Here is a 14,388-nt window from a genome sequence, read left to right as displayed (position 1 = left end):
AGTCAGGAAGTTTGGCGAGCCTGAGAAAAGACAGAACTCAAGCAGCTGAAGTCATTGCACGTAGCCCGAGAGGAAATTGCCCAAGATGTTGTAGTTTTGCAAGGTTAAAATTTTAATTTTTTGGCTTGTTTATCTGAAGATGGTGACCTTTGTGCTCACAGTCCTATTCCAGAAGAACATGTTGCATTTGAAGATGAATCTCAGGAAACTGACTTAGATGAAATGCATGGCTCTGCACCTGGACAAGCAGAAACTGTAAATGAAGTTGATTATCTGGGTAAGGCAATTGTTAAATGCATCTTTGAGTAACTTGATATCATACAGAATACAGGCGCATCACTAAACACATTTCAAGATTTGCTTGTGTTTGCTCAGCATATGTTTTGTAGAGGTCGAGGACTAGAGGATGAAGATGAAATGATCAAATTGTGACTGTGAACGGGAAAATGTACCTTAATGCTTATCCATTAAACGGTTGCTAACGGACAGATAGCCAACGGATAGTTAATGGCCTTCACAACATTCCAACGTTTTGTCCCAACATTCTAACGGTTATCTAATTGTGGCTAACGGATGATAAAAACGTTCTAACGCTCTCTCCTAACGTTCTAACGGCTAACTAAGTATGCCTAACGGATGAAGAACATGTTCTAACGGTTGCACAATTTGTTCTAATGGATAACTGAAGCCGTTGAACGGTTGTCTAACAGCCTACATCTAAGGACATTTAACGGTTATTTAATGGTTTACATCTAAGGACTTTTAACAAACGAACAGCATAGCTTTCAGTCCAATATTATAAACACATAACCGTGCCAATCCATTATCAGTCTTACACTCATGATTTCTAAAAAACCAATCACAAAGTGCCTATTTCATCAGTCGTCGATGGGACAAACATTTAAAAAATTATTTCCACGGTGAGCATTAAAAGCAAAACTCAGTGATATAAACTATCTCTTTATCATCAAGACAGACAAACTCAGAATTCGAGTCCTTTATTATCATGTGGGACGCAAAACGTCGCTAAACCCGCGTGTAAACAATTGAACTTGCCACTTGAGCAGGGTGAACATTTTTTATTGTTTTACTCAAATGGATTTGTCACTGGTACTTATTTTTACACAATGACTTTGTCTAGAGTTTTTTAAAAGTAACTGTTTTCTCCAGCTGTGGATTCGCGAAACTACATACATGTAGTTAAATTGGTTTCTTCTGATTCAGAGTCAGACAACAGTCTACCAAAATATTTATCAAACTTTCCGTCGGAATATGGCCATTTCTCACATCTTGGAAGAGGTAAACAACTTTATGCAAATTTTTGAACCTGCGCATTGTAACATTGACACATGAGCACAAGTTCTTGGCACGTGATCAGTGTTTACTTCGCAGAACATCTTTATTCATTGCATGGCCATTTTGGTTGAGTTTTCTCTGTGTTTGGTTCGTTCGTTTATGGCATTTGTAAGGTATTTTTAACTTTCGTTTGTTCACGACTTACAGTAACGAATTACAAGCACTTGAAACAACCGGATTTTGCCGAATAAATAAAACAGTTCATATAATGACGATCATTGTTAAGATTTTACATGTCGTTTCTGTTTTCGAAAGCGGCAAACGTGTTTTGTTTTGGATCGTGTATAATGATTATAGTGTGAAGGCTTTATCGAACTTCGTTTGAGTTGTATTTATCAATCATCAGGGCATCCAAAAATAATAATTGCCAAACTTCTTGTCGAAAGGTAGCTATCTTTCATGATTGTTTTGAACTAAATGGAAGCCAAGAGCTGGTCTCGTTTCACACTGTACCACATGCTACTTCAACGTGTGTCGTGCCATTCTAATGGAATTGTTACCCATTTAACATATGCTAGTTTATTCTAACGGATCCTAACGGCTTCTCTAGCCATGCTAACAGTTATGCTGTCCCGTCTAACGGCTAACGGCTACATGTCTCTTGCTAATGGTTGCACTCTCCATTCTAACGGCCTGATGCTAACGTCTAACGGTTGGGCTAACGCCCCTAACGTTTTTAAGAAAACTTACTAACGGATGACTAACGGATGCTTGACACTTTTGCCTGTCTAACGGATAAGCGTTAAGGTACATTTTCCCGTTCACGGTCCCAATTAATTTGGCCACGTGACTGGGAAGCTGCAAGACAGTACCATTTGAACTTGGGATATCAGGATGCAAGGGATTATTTCATCTGCTTAGATGATTCCCACAAATGTCATTGGGATATCATGGACAAAAAAACTGATACTTGTCATCATTGTGGTAAACCTGGAAAACTAAAATACTATTATCTAGGACTTAAAGGAAAGGTTAAACAGTGGGTATCGAGTCCAGAAATGTGCCACAAAATGAGAGATCACTGGCAGGAAAAGGAGGATTGGCTAGGAAGAGAATGAAGATGGCACATAAAAAAGGAGGTTTGGGATGGTGACCGTTTCTGTGAGCTTCCATGGTTTTGGGACCCAAATGCTGTCTGGTGTCTGCCAGCAAAGTGCAAAACAGAGAACTTCAAGATTGCCTGCAACTGTTGAGGGATTGAAAGAAGTCTTTTGCCAGAAATGTCACAAAAAGTTTTTACATGAGCCCAAGTATGCAAGAGGGGATCTCAGGAATCTTGCTTTGATAGGTAAGACATTTGTATCATTGATGATGTGCCTAATCTGGGTATAATCACAAAACTTACATGTACTTTATGGATGTAAATTGAATATGTTGTCTCACATTGATAAAACTAAAAATATTTAAGAGTCCCTGTCCATAAAAATGGAAAATAACTAGGCAAGGGTCAAAAATTCGATTTCACTCATATTTTCATGGTAGATAGGCTAGGGCATGACAAAAACTGCTGGATAGTTTTTTTGGCAAAATATCCTTTTATTCCAAAGAAATATGCAAATTACCAACTTCAGTTAAAATCGTCATTTGACGCACCATTTTATTAAGCAAGTTTGAGAGCCTCGCATGCAAAACCACATCATTCTTCCGTCTTTAAAACACTCAAATATTTTTGTGCAATGTTTAAATGTGCACTGGGTTGGTTTTAGGGAATGTTGCGTTGTCTTTTTTTTAAAGACATGTATTTCATTCACTTAAAAGTACTTCGTGAATATAATTGATTTTCACCATGTGCGAAACCTTCAAATGGATTAAGTTTCTGGTGGTTGAATCGCAGAAGGATGATCTACAGATTCCTGTAAAAATTTCTTTGGGCAAATGATTGCGAGGGACGCGAGAGCTTTTCAAAGTACGTTAAAAATGCAAATATTTGACCATTCCCTCATCAAATTTCAATTTACAGGTTAGATGTATATTTTAGCATGCGCCACATGACTTGACCAATGTTAAGTTGAAATAGACACAGCTGATAATTTCGAAATGTTCTAACCTCATTTGCTGTAAAAGGCAGGTCCAAAGCCAATTTGATGTGTTTCTCTCACCATTCGTCGCACATAAAGCAGAAGTTTGCTTTTGTTTATATAACGTCCGATGTACATTGCCAACTGTCAACTTATTTAATGGTTGAATACCATGAATCTGTGACCCTCTTTCGACACATATGATCACCACTGCATCTAAGTCAAAAATGGCTAAGTCATTTGTAGATAGTTGCTTGCTTTGCACTACACCAAAATATTACGTTTGATCATCATGGTTTGATGGCTTGAATCCTTGCTTGCAGCGGTTCCTTGTTCGTCACGCAATGCTGTCATCCCATTTTAGGGGGTAGGGGTAGGACAATTTCTATCGTAATACATAAGGCTCCGTAAGGCTGGGAACCACTGGAAGCACACAATCGTGTTGAGTAGGAAGAGATTAAATTAAGAAATGAGAAGAATGAATAGTTTACCATTGCCCATGTTGTTATCTTTTACTCGACCACCGCTACCTACATGCCCTGCATAATACTGTAACGCTAAACTCATACCTAGGTCTTTTCGCGCTATGCAATTATTTTTGGTTTACATGTAATACAGTGGGCTACCCCGGGGAAATGGGTGGTGACCGCTTAATGGGGCTAGCCGCTTAAATAGAGGTTGGTGTACCTTGAATATTTAATTTTTCACTATCGGATTATAAATTTCTTGGTGAAAATGGAGTCAATTCAACACAATAATGATAGACGTGTATTTGAATTATCACTCATCATGCACCTTCAATTTCAGACTCTTATCTGCCATCACCCTTTCCAAAACAAAGTTTTTAAATTTTGGGTGGCCGCTTAATAGGGGTAAAGACAATAATGAAACCCTTATCAGAACGACCAAATGGTGGCCGCGGAGGTAACCGGTCAGTCAGTGTTTTATTTACAATATTTTACTGACAATAATTTTGGACTGTATTGACAACAGTCCTCTATTTTCTGTTACAAACATACCAATGCCTCACCACTAGGCAAACAAAATACGCCAAATAAAATGGCATGGCCAGGACTATTTATTCACGTAATTACTAATTAAATTTAGTCTGTTTTTCTCACGAATTAGACACATTGTGATTTCCTATTTTTATTTCAGCTAGTTCTTGCTTCATTGATCTATAATTTGTTTCGTGGCGATTTTTTTAAAATTCTAGTGAGTACAGGTAGTAGCTTTATCAGCTGTTTTCCGAAACATCAAAACGTACAACAAACGTGATTTGGACCGAGGCCAAGTACACTATAGAAAACGATTATATAAATATACACATATTATTATATATGTGAACAAACAGATGCACAATGATTAAATTGTTTCATTTATCCTGAGAGTGCTCTATACAAAATAGATCAAAATGTGCAGCACCTGCCGTGACAGCGTTGCGTGATGAAAAAATAATGGCTGTAAGATTGTGCTGCGCCGACACGCTTATCAGCAATGGTCAGCAATCGATCAAACGTATTATTCTGGCGCAGTGCAAAGCAAGCAACTATCTACAAATGACTCAGCCATTTTTGACTTAGATGCAGTGATGTTCATATGCGCAGAAAGATGGTCACAGATTCATGGTATTCGACCAATAATAGGTTGACAGTTGGCGATGTACATCGGACGTTAACCTTGTGTAATCAAAAGTAAACGTCTGCTTTATGTACGACGAATGGTGAGAGATCGACTAGAAACACGTCAAATCGGCTTTGGACCTGCCTTTTGCAACAAATAAGGTTAGAACATTTCAAAATTATCAGCTGTGTCTATTTCAACTTATTATAGGTCAAGTCATGTGGCGCATGCTAAACTATACGTCTAACCCGTAAATTGAAATTTGACGACGGATGGTCAAATATTTGCATTTTTCACGTACTTTGAAAAGCTCTTGCTTCGCTCACAATCATTTGCCCAAAGAAATTTTTACAGGAATCTGTAGATCATCCTTCTGCAATTCAACCACCAGAAACTTAATCCATTTGAAGGTTTCGCACATGGTGAAAATCAATTACATTCATGAAGTACTTTTAAGTGAATGAAATACATGTCTTCGAAATTTAATTATTTTTCTCCAGAGGAGAAAAACTTAAAGAGCTGATGAGGGGACTGGGAAATCATGGCGCCAAGACGTACTTTTCATGTGCTATCGTAGAACGCCATAAACAGATGCCCTCCATGCAGTAAGAACCGATCCAAGTAAATCATTTCGAATTGTAAGCACTTGTTCTTTGACTAATTTGAGTCAAATGCCCGACACCAGGAAGCACAAACGTGGGGAACGCGGCTCAACTGAAAAAAGCCCGAACACTTCGAAGAAACCAAACATGGCGGACAAGAACTTCGGAGAAGCCTGCAAGGGAACCACTGTAACCCTTGACGCAGATGAAGACGAGCTGAGCCTTCTGGAGATAAAGAAAATTCTTATCAGCATTCAAGCAACAATTTTTTCCATCAGTCAGGAAAATAAAGCGTTAAAGAAGGAAATTGAAGATCTGAAAGCAAGTGCTAATTTCAACGAGAGGGAGCTTAAAGACTTAAAAGACTTGATCCAGAAGGCAAAGGACGAAAACAAAGCTTTAAAAGATTCCCTAGCTTCCACAGATAAGCAGCTAAAGAACGCTAGACAGGAGTTAGTAAAACAGAACGAGGAATCTGAAAGACTCAGCGAAGAACTTGACAATCTAGAGCAGTATACTTGCAAAAATTCATTAGAATTTCATGGTATACCACAAGACGCTTACTCCAACACAAGAGGTGGTAATCAAAGTAGCAAACGCTCTCAACATCTCCGTGAAACCTAAAGATATTGAGATATCTCACAAGCTCAACTACGGCAAGGTAATAATCGCAAAGTTCTGCAGTCACAAGGTCAAATCAGCGATTTACGGAGAGCGCACAAAGCTAAAACAAGTTAAAGTCTCCGACCTCTTTCCTAGTTATCCCTCCTCTGGGCAACAGCGAATTTTCATTAACGAGAACTTAACCGCGTTTTGGCGTAGAGTGGTGGAAGAGGCAAACAAGCGACGGAGAGAGGGAACACTAATAAGCATCTGGACTTTAGATGGTAAAATATTTGTCAAGACCTCTCCAAGTGGATCACCAACCCGGATTTTTTGCAAGGAAGACCTGGACAATATGTAGCAGATTGAGAACCCGTATCTTTTGAAACATTAAGGTAAAGTCAGGAAAGGGCATCTAAACATTCATGATTAATCGACTCCCCCCACAAACTGTTCATTTTTATTTCTTTGTTGCGTGTTTATTGTCATTCTCTTTTATACCATGTAAACATTATTTTAAGTTCGGTTATCTTCACTGTTGTCGCTCTGAGTCAAATATTTTTCAACCGATTTGTCGTCTACATAGGTGCACAATGTATTTTTTTCTTTTCTTCCGTCCTCGCACAATACCTCACTTGTTATGCTCTAAACTCCAGACCAAAAGCAATACTTTTGTTAAAAACAGAGCGAAGCTAAACAGCCTATATGCTAATCTGATATTTATGCAAAATAGCTGAATGAAAATTTTGCGATTCCTTGTAAAACAATGAATTTGAAAATAGCGTCACTTAATGTCAGGGGAATAGGGAACAATTCTAAGAGAAGAGAGGTGTTTAATTGGCTGAGATCAAAAAACTTTTCAATATATATGTCGCAAGAGGCCCAATGTACTGAAAACACAAGGGACATATGGACTAGCGAATGGGGTTACAAAACACTCTTCAGTTGCTGCTCCAGCAACAAAGCAGTAGTCGGTATTCTTTTTGATAACAACTTCAACTTGAAGATTCTAAAGGCTTTTGTGGATCTGAATGGCCATTTCGTAATATGTGATATCGAAACAAACAGTAAACTTCTAACTCTAGCTAATGTATATGCACCTAACGAGGACGACCCAGATTTCTTTCAGGCTGTTTCTAGTCACTTATCCAGCTTTCACTGTGAAGAAATAATAATCGGAGGTGATTTCAATTTAGTTCTTGACTTAGTTAAAGACAAGAAAGGTGGCCTTCCTAGAACACATAAGAACGCCTTGAAAGTAGTTCAAGATTTCTGTGAAAGCCTTGATTTGTCCGACATATGGAAAATTCTCAATCCTGAAGCCAAGAGGTACACCTGGCGCCAACGGCTATCCGACATACACTGTAGATTGGACTTTTTTCTAGTAAGCCAAACTTCCATTTGCAATATCACTCAGGCAGACATTATCCCAAGGTTCAAAACTGATCATTCCATGATTACTCTAAGTTTATCTTTACACTCAAACCCCAGAGGAAATGGCTTTTGGGAGCTGAATACTTCTTTACTATCAGAAACTTGCTACCTAGATAAAATCAAGGCGGCAATAGAAAATACTGTAAGCGAATATGAAAATGATGAGACAGTCAACCGTATCTTACTTTGGGAAATGGTAAAACTGAAAGTGAGAGAGAAATCAATTTCTTACGCGGCATCAAAAAAATCAGAAAGAACAAAAAGAGAAGAGGATCTAGTAAAGTCAATTGCGATTTTAGAAAAACAACTTGACAACGGAAACAGTAGTGAACCTCCAAGCCAGAATGTTATAGAAAAACTTAACACCCTAAAGAGGGACCTTGAAAAAATAATAGAATATCGGACCAAAGGTGCAATCCTTCGTTCAAAGTCTCAATGGTATAATGAAGGGGAAAAGAATACCAAGTACTTTCTGAACACTGAAAATCGACATTTTAAACAAGGAACAATAAGTCAATTGAAAATTAACGACACTGAATTTGTCACTTCCGACGTAGCAATTTTATCGGAATGTGAATCTTTCTAGAAGAGTCTTTATACTTCCAAGGAAGATCACGGCCCCCAGTCACTTTTCTTTCAACAAGTTAATGAAACTGTGTTAGGGCTCGAGGAACAAGAGAGCTGCGAGGGTCCTTTGTCTGAAAAGGAATGTGCTGAAGCTGTAAAAAGCATGGATTCGGGCAAGATGCCTGGTTCAGACAGTCTCCCAGCCAAATTTTATAAAGTTTTCTGGAAAGATATCTCCTCCCTCTTGATCTCCGTGCTTAATTGCGCTTTAGAATCTGGCTGCCTCTCTATAACACAAAGACGTGGTATCATTAAACTAATTCCCAAAAAAGACGCGGAACTCTATTTCGTTAAAAATTGGCGTCCAATAACTCTCCTGAATGTTGACTATAAGATTGCTGCAAAAGCTATTGCAAATCGTATTAAATCAGTTCTCCCAAGACTTATTAACAAGGATCAGACAGGGTTTATGAAAGGTAGATTTATTGGAGAAAACATCCGGCTCATAGACAGTATCATTTGCTATGCTGCAGAAAATAATATTCCAGGCTTATTACTTTTTATCGATTTCGAAAAAGCTTTTGACTCACTAGAGTGGTCTTTCATCTACGAAAGCATGCGCTACTTTGGTTTTGGTCCATCGATCATTAAGTGGATAAAGGCTCTTTACTGTGAAACGGAAAGCTGTGTTCTGAATAACGGCTGGTCCAGTAATTTCTTTCAGATCCAAAGAGGTGTTAGACAAGGTTGTCCCCTATCTCCTTATTTATTTATCCTTTCAGCGGAAGTATTGGCCAAAGCAATCAGAAACAATGTGAACATAAAAGGTATATGTGTTATATGCCGACGATACTACACTGATTTTAGACAGGTCAGAACAAGCTCTTCTCTCTGCCCTTAGCATGTTAGATGAATTTAGTAAAGCCTCCGGTCTGAAACTCAATGAGAAGAAAACGGAAGCCCCTTGGATTGGTTCTAGTATTGGAAATGACAAACTTTCTCTGCCAGGAAAGGAATTAAAGTGGCCGGAATCCAAAGTTAAAACATTGGGACTGTGGCTATCAGTCGAGCCTGAAATAGCTGCTCTGCTAAACTATGATGAAAAGGTGGAAAAGATAAGGAAAATCCTTAGCTGTTGGAAGTACTGTAGACTGACCTTGCTGGGAAGAATTACTGTTTTGAAATCGTTAGCCGCGTTGCAGTTAGTTTATTTGCTATCTCCTTTGCCATCGAATTACAATGCTTTAAATCAGATCAACAAGCTGTTTTATCAGTTTCTTTGGAACGGAAAGGGAGACAAAATCAAATGCAAAATTATGATAAATAATTATTGTGATGGAGGCCTAAAGATGATTGATCTTATTTCTTTTAACAAAGCTCTAAAAACAACATGGATCAAGAAATACCTAGATACCACCAATAACGCAAAATGGAAAATTTTTTTGATTTGGCTCTAAAACACTATGGTCGTGAAAATATTTTTGCTGGCAATCTCAATGTTAAAGACACCACAACGTCTATTAAAGCTACAGATGCATTTCTCAAAGAAATTTTGGAGGTCTGGGCAGAGGTCAACTTCGAACAACAAATAAAATCCCAGGTGCAGCTTCAAGAACAAAGCCTATGGCACAACTCTCTAATTAGAATAGCAAACAAACCAATATTCTTTAAGGACCGGTGTGCAAAAGGAATTACAAAAGTGAAACATTTGCAAAAACCAGGGAGCAGCAACTTTCTCTCTTTGAATGATTTTCAATTAAAATACAGCTTGTGTCTCTCCTCTTAAATATTACGGGATAATATCGGCTGTAAAGACCCTCCGTAGAGAAGTGGATGATCATGATAATAGTCAGGAGTACAAGCCTTTTTGCACTAAGCTTTTAGAGACTAAAAAATTAAGCTCACTCGTATACAAAATTCTGACAAGAATCAAAGGCGAAGTTCCAAAAAACAGCCAAATGAAATGGCTTCTAGATTGTAACTACTCAAGAAATGAAAATCTCGACTGGAGCTCAGCATACCTTTTGACATCACGATGCACCAGGAGTACCAAACTGATCAAATTCCAGTTTAAATTTTTACACAGACGTCTAGCAACTAATGACTTTCTATATATAATTGGGCTTAAGGCAAATGATAATTGCACCTTCTGTCAAGAAGGCCCAGAGTCATTAATGCATCTCTTCTGGACATGTCACAAGACATCTAACTTTTGGAAAAGAGTATCAGAATGGCTGCAAAGTATAAAACTAATGCCCAAAACCTCCACCCTATTAAACATTACAGCTTTTGGTCTGAAACCGGAAACGTCAAAATTTGCACTTCAAATTAACTATTGCCTTCTTTTAGCTCGACATCATATCTGGCTAGCCAAATCTAAGGAAATGTCCCCTAACTTTGACATTATCTACGCTTTCTGAAATCAAGGCTCGAGTTGGAGACAAAAAGCGGCGATATGGAAAAATGGGAACCTCTTGCAGAATATATACCTACTGATAGATAGCATCACTTCCTCTGAAGCGTTTGCAGCTATCAACTTTGCCAACCATCTCGTACATACGCTGTCACCTACGAGCTTTTCACAGCAATCTGCTCTTTATCTTCACTCTCACATACTAGTAATGCTATACATAATCAACCTAACAATACACTTGAAACACTTGTTTCGTTTTCTTCCCTTTTGTACCATCTTCATTGTTTTTTTCTCTTTTTTTATTGTAATGTGTTAGATTTATTTTTGTGGATTAAAAGGTGCTGTAAACACTAAAAAAAAAAAAAAAAGGATTCCCTAAAACCAACCCAGTACACATTTAAACATTGCACAAAAATATTTGAGTGTTTTAAAGATGGAAGAATGATGTGGTTTTGCATGCGAGGCTCTCAAACTTGCTTAATAAAATGGTGCATCAAATGACGATTTTAACGGAAGTTGGTAATTTGCATATTTCTTTGAAATAAAAGGATATTTTGCCAAAAAAACTATCCAGTAGTTTTTGTCATGCCCTAGCCTATCTACCATAAGAATATGAGCGAAATCAAATTTTCGACCCTTGCCGCAAAATTAAGAATTTGTCTAATTTTTACAGGCATGCACTCTTAATTTCATACGTCACAACATATGCGTGTATGTTTTAATGATCTGTTAACTACATATTGTAAAAGCCCTCCCTGGGGCCTTATAACTGCAAAAAATTTACCTAACAAGAACTTGTGTTTTTATTGAAATCTTGCTACATTGAGGCACAAGTTGTGGTCTCCCAGCTGTCACTTAAAATAAACGAATGTGCCCCAGTGTCATAATAAGCCCTTCAAAATATAAGTTTCTCAAAAAGTTCTATGAAAGATATAAGTCCCAGGCTTCTTTCTAGAATTTATAATATCTACATTGGTATACCATAACCATAAATAGGAAATGCTTCTGTGTTGCATTGATATTAATATTCTACTTAACTCTCTAAACGAAAGGCGAAGAAACAAAATAACAACAATAAAGTCTGGGGTAAACGGGAAAGGGCTCGGAAGTGATCCAAACTGGAAAAGGCAAATGTACAAGGAATATAACAACAACAAATAATTAGGGAGGGGAAGGGGGGGGAGCGAAGCTACGTTGTGCACAAGCACATGGCGAATGAAGTATGTAGAGCGCATGTCAGAGAAAACTAGTACCAGTCCTCTCCCCCTTCCTCCAGAGTTAAATACAAATAAATGTTATTATTTTAGACTTAACTCTCTAAACGAAAGGCGAAGAAACAAAATAACAACAATAAAGTCTGGGGTAAACTGGAAAGGGCTCGGAAGTGATCCCTTCCATTTAATAGAAATTTTCCCAAGGGAGGAACGACCTAGCCCCAGACGAAAAACAGAGCAAGGAAGAAAATCTAAACAAATGAAGCCAGCCAACTAACTGCTTGCATTCTGTCTTTAACTAGGATGTGAATATAAGATCTATAAGCATCTGACTGCCAGTCTCCTAAGCGTTTGATAAGTTCTGCTGGGATTTGAGCTTGAAAGGCCAGAGTGGCCCCACCTGATCGAAAACTATGTCCGCTAAAGTTAGATGGATCCAAGTTCATCATGGTTGCCAATAATTTAAGTAGGGAGTTAAACTTTCCATACGTCAGAGGGACCAGACCTCCCTTGGTTGAAGCTGGGATGACAAAGGCTGGGCCTGATAAGGAGGCTGGTACTAAGCTGAAAGCATGCTTGAGAACTGTATAAGGGCAGAGTGGGTGCTGGGCAATGCGTGGTAAAGGTATAGTCAGTATGTGCTGACTAAATTGGATTGTTTTTGACCATCTGTTGATAATGATGGCCCAGTCTGTAAAGAAGATGTCCCCTTGACGCAGGTGTTTTGATGGGTTGAAATGTGTTAATCCTCTGCATAGCAAGTTAGCTTTACGTAGGAGGCCGAAGAAAGCTACCAGACAGACTGCCCAAAATGTTGCATGCAAAGGATCATCTAAGTTTAAGTGATTCTTGAAGGCTAACAGGATCTGAGGCGTAATTGGTTTCTTTTGGGATACTATTAAACCTTTTATACGTTTAATTCCCCGAAGTATAGTTGCCAGCTGAAAATTGTTTTTGGTTGGGTCTGCAAGTCCATGTTCAAGATGAAGGATGCGAACTGCATTCAAATAGGCTGGGATGGAGGATGCTGAAAGTGATCTTGCTAGGAAGGCTGTGTAGCGGTTAAGGGTTGATACTGATGCTGGGATAGGCTGGTAACCATAGTATACACAAAAGGAGAGGTATGAGCGCATTTGACTCATATAGGTGGACTTGGTAGTAGGGGCATATGCTTGACGCCGGAAATTGATGACTTCGCGGTCAAGTTGCTGCTGATCCTTTGTATCTAAGGAGTGCAAGAGACAATGAAGACGTGTGAGATTCTAAATCATATGATACAGGGGATTCGGAGAGCCATGCCTGGAATGTTGGCCAGTAGTGTACATTGTCAAGGTGTGAAACACTATCTGCTAGGGTATTGGTTGTTCCTGGAATGTGTTTGACTAACAGGCTGAAATTGTAATACTCCTTAAGCCAAAACAGCGAACGAATCCAGTCCATTATTACTGGGCAACAGGTTGAACCTTTGTTTAAGATAGCTGCAGCCACCTGCCTGTCCGACTTGACGACCACTTGATAACCTGACCAAAAGGGTGCCCAACGATGGGCTGCCAAAATGATTGTGAGTGTCTCCTTGTAATTGATGTGCAGAGAGCAGAGAGCTGGGTAGTCTAAGGCCCAGTTAACATACAGCCAGTCAGTTTCCCATATGCACCCCCCACCAGACAGGGAAGCATCCGTAAGCACTGCTGTAGGGAGTTCTGGGGTTGCTGAGGGGAACAATGTTTTACAGTTGTGTGCAGGTAAGAGGGAGGTCCACCACAGGAGGTCAGCTTTGGCACATAGGTTTAAATAAACACGGTGGTGCGGGCATTTAACAGCATTTGCCAAGGTGATAAGACGCCTGAGAAACGTGCGGCCCCCTCGAACAACACGTGCTGCCCAATTGAGCTTGCCAATGAGTCGTTGGAGGTGAAGCTTGGAGCATTTACGTTTTGAACTGGTTTCCTTGAGAACGAATAACAACTCAGATACATGATCCTCTGGGAGGCGGAGTTCACACTTAACAGTGTCAATTTCAACTCCCAGAAAAACCAGACATTGGGCTGGGAAGACAATTTTTGTCCAGTTGACAGTGAAGCCAAGAGACTCTAGTAAGTTTAGTAGAATGTCAAAAGCTGCTTTGCACTGAAGCTGAGTTGGTTCAATGATGAGGAAGTCGTCCAGGTACGCCAACACAGTATACCCTCTTCGGGCCATCATTTGACAGACTGATTGTGTAAGGCGATGAAAAATCATTGGAGAGGCCCTGGCTCCAAACGGGAGTCGCTTATCATAGAGGTAGGAGAATGTTTAGAGTCCTTGAAACACCAAGACATCCCTGTAACTCGCCAGCTGTCGGGGTGAGTACCAACACTTCTGTAAGCGTGTTTTAAGTCAACTTTTGCCAACCAACAACCTGGTTGACAGAGGTTTGCTGCATCATCAACAGTAACATACTTGTAGTGTTCTAAATCCATGTATGAGTTGGTATTTGCCATTAACGGTCGGCTGCAATCCATGATCATCGGTAATTCATTCGAGTCCTTTTTAGGTACAGCCCCAAGTGCATTAACGAT

At 39.2% G+C, this 14,388-nt stretch overlaps 1 protein-coding gene and 1 pseudogene across 1 annotated transcript in view; one reads left to right on the top strand and one right to left on the bottom strand.

Moving 5' to 3' along the window:
• Positions 1-5,411: 5,411 nt before the first annotated feature.
• On the top strand, positions 5,412-6,590 carry LOC149111159 (uncharacterized; annotated as a pseudogene).
• Positions 6,591-11,974: 5,384 nt separating this feature from the next.
• The window catches only part of LOC149111158 (uncharacterized), a 4,226-nt gene continuing 1,812 nt past the window's right edge, over positions 11,975-14,388 (bottom strand). The window contains exon 2 of the mRNA XM_089292444.1: positions 11,975-13,055. Coding sequence (XP_089148570.1) covers positions 12,082-13,055 — 974 coding nt within the window. The 3' untranslated portion in view covers positions 11,975-12,081. The remainder of the gene's footprint in view (positions 13,056-14,388) is intronic.

This window comes from Orbicella faveolata, unplaced genomic scaffold (genome assembly GCF_042242905.1).
Source record: "Orbicella faveolata isolate gen_17 unplaced genomic scaffold, um_ofav_v1 contig_24, whole genome shotgun sequence".
NCBI lineage: Eukaryota > Metazoa > Cnidaria > Anthozoa > Scleractinia > Merulinidae > Orbicella > Orbicella faveolata.
This window is presented reverse-complemented; position numbering and strand designations above follow the sequence as displayed.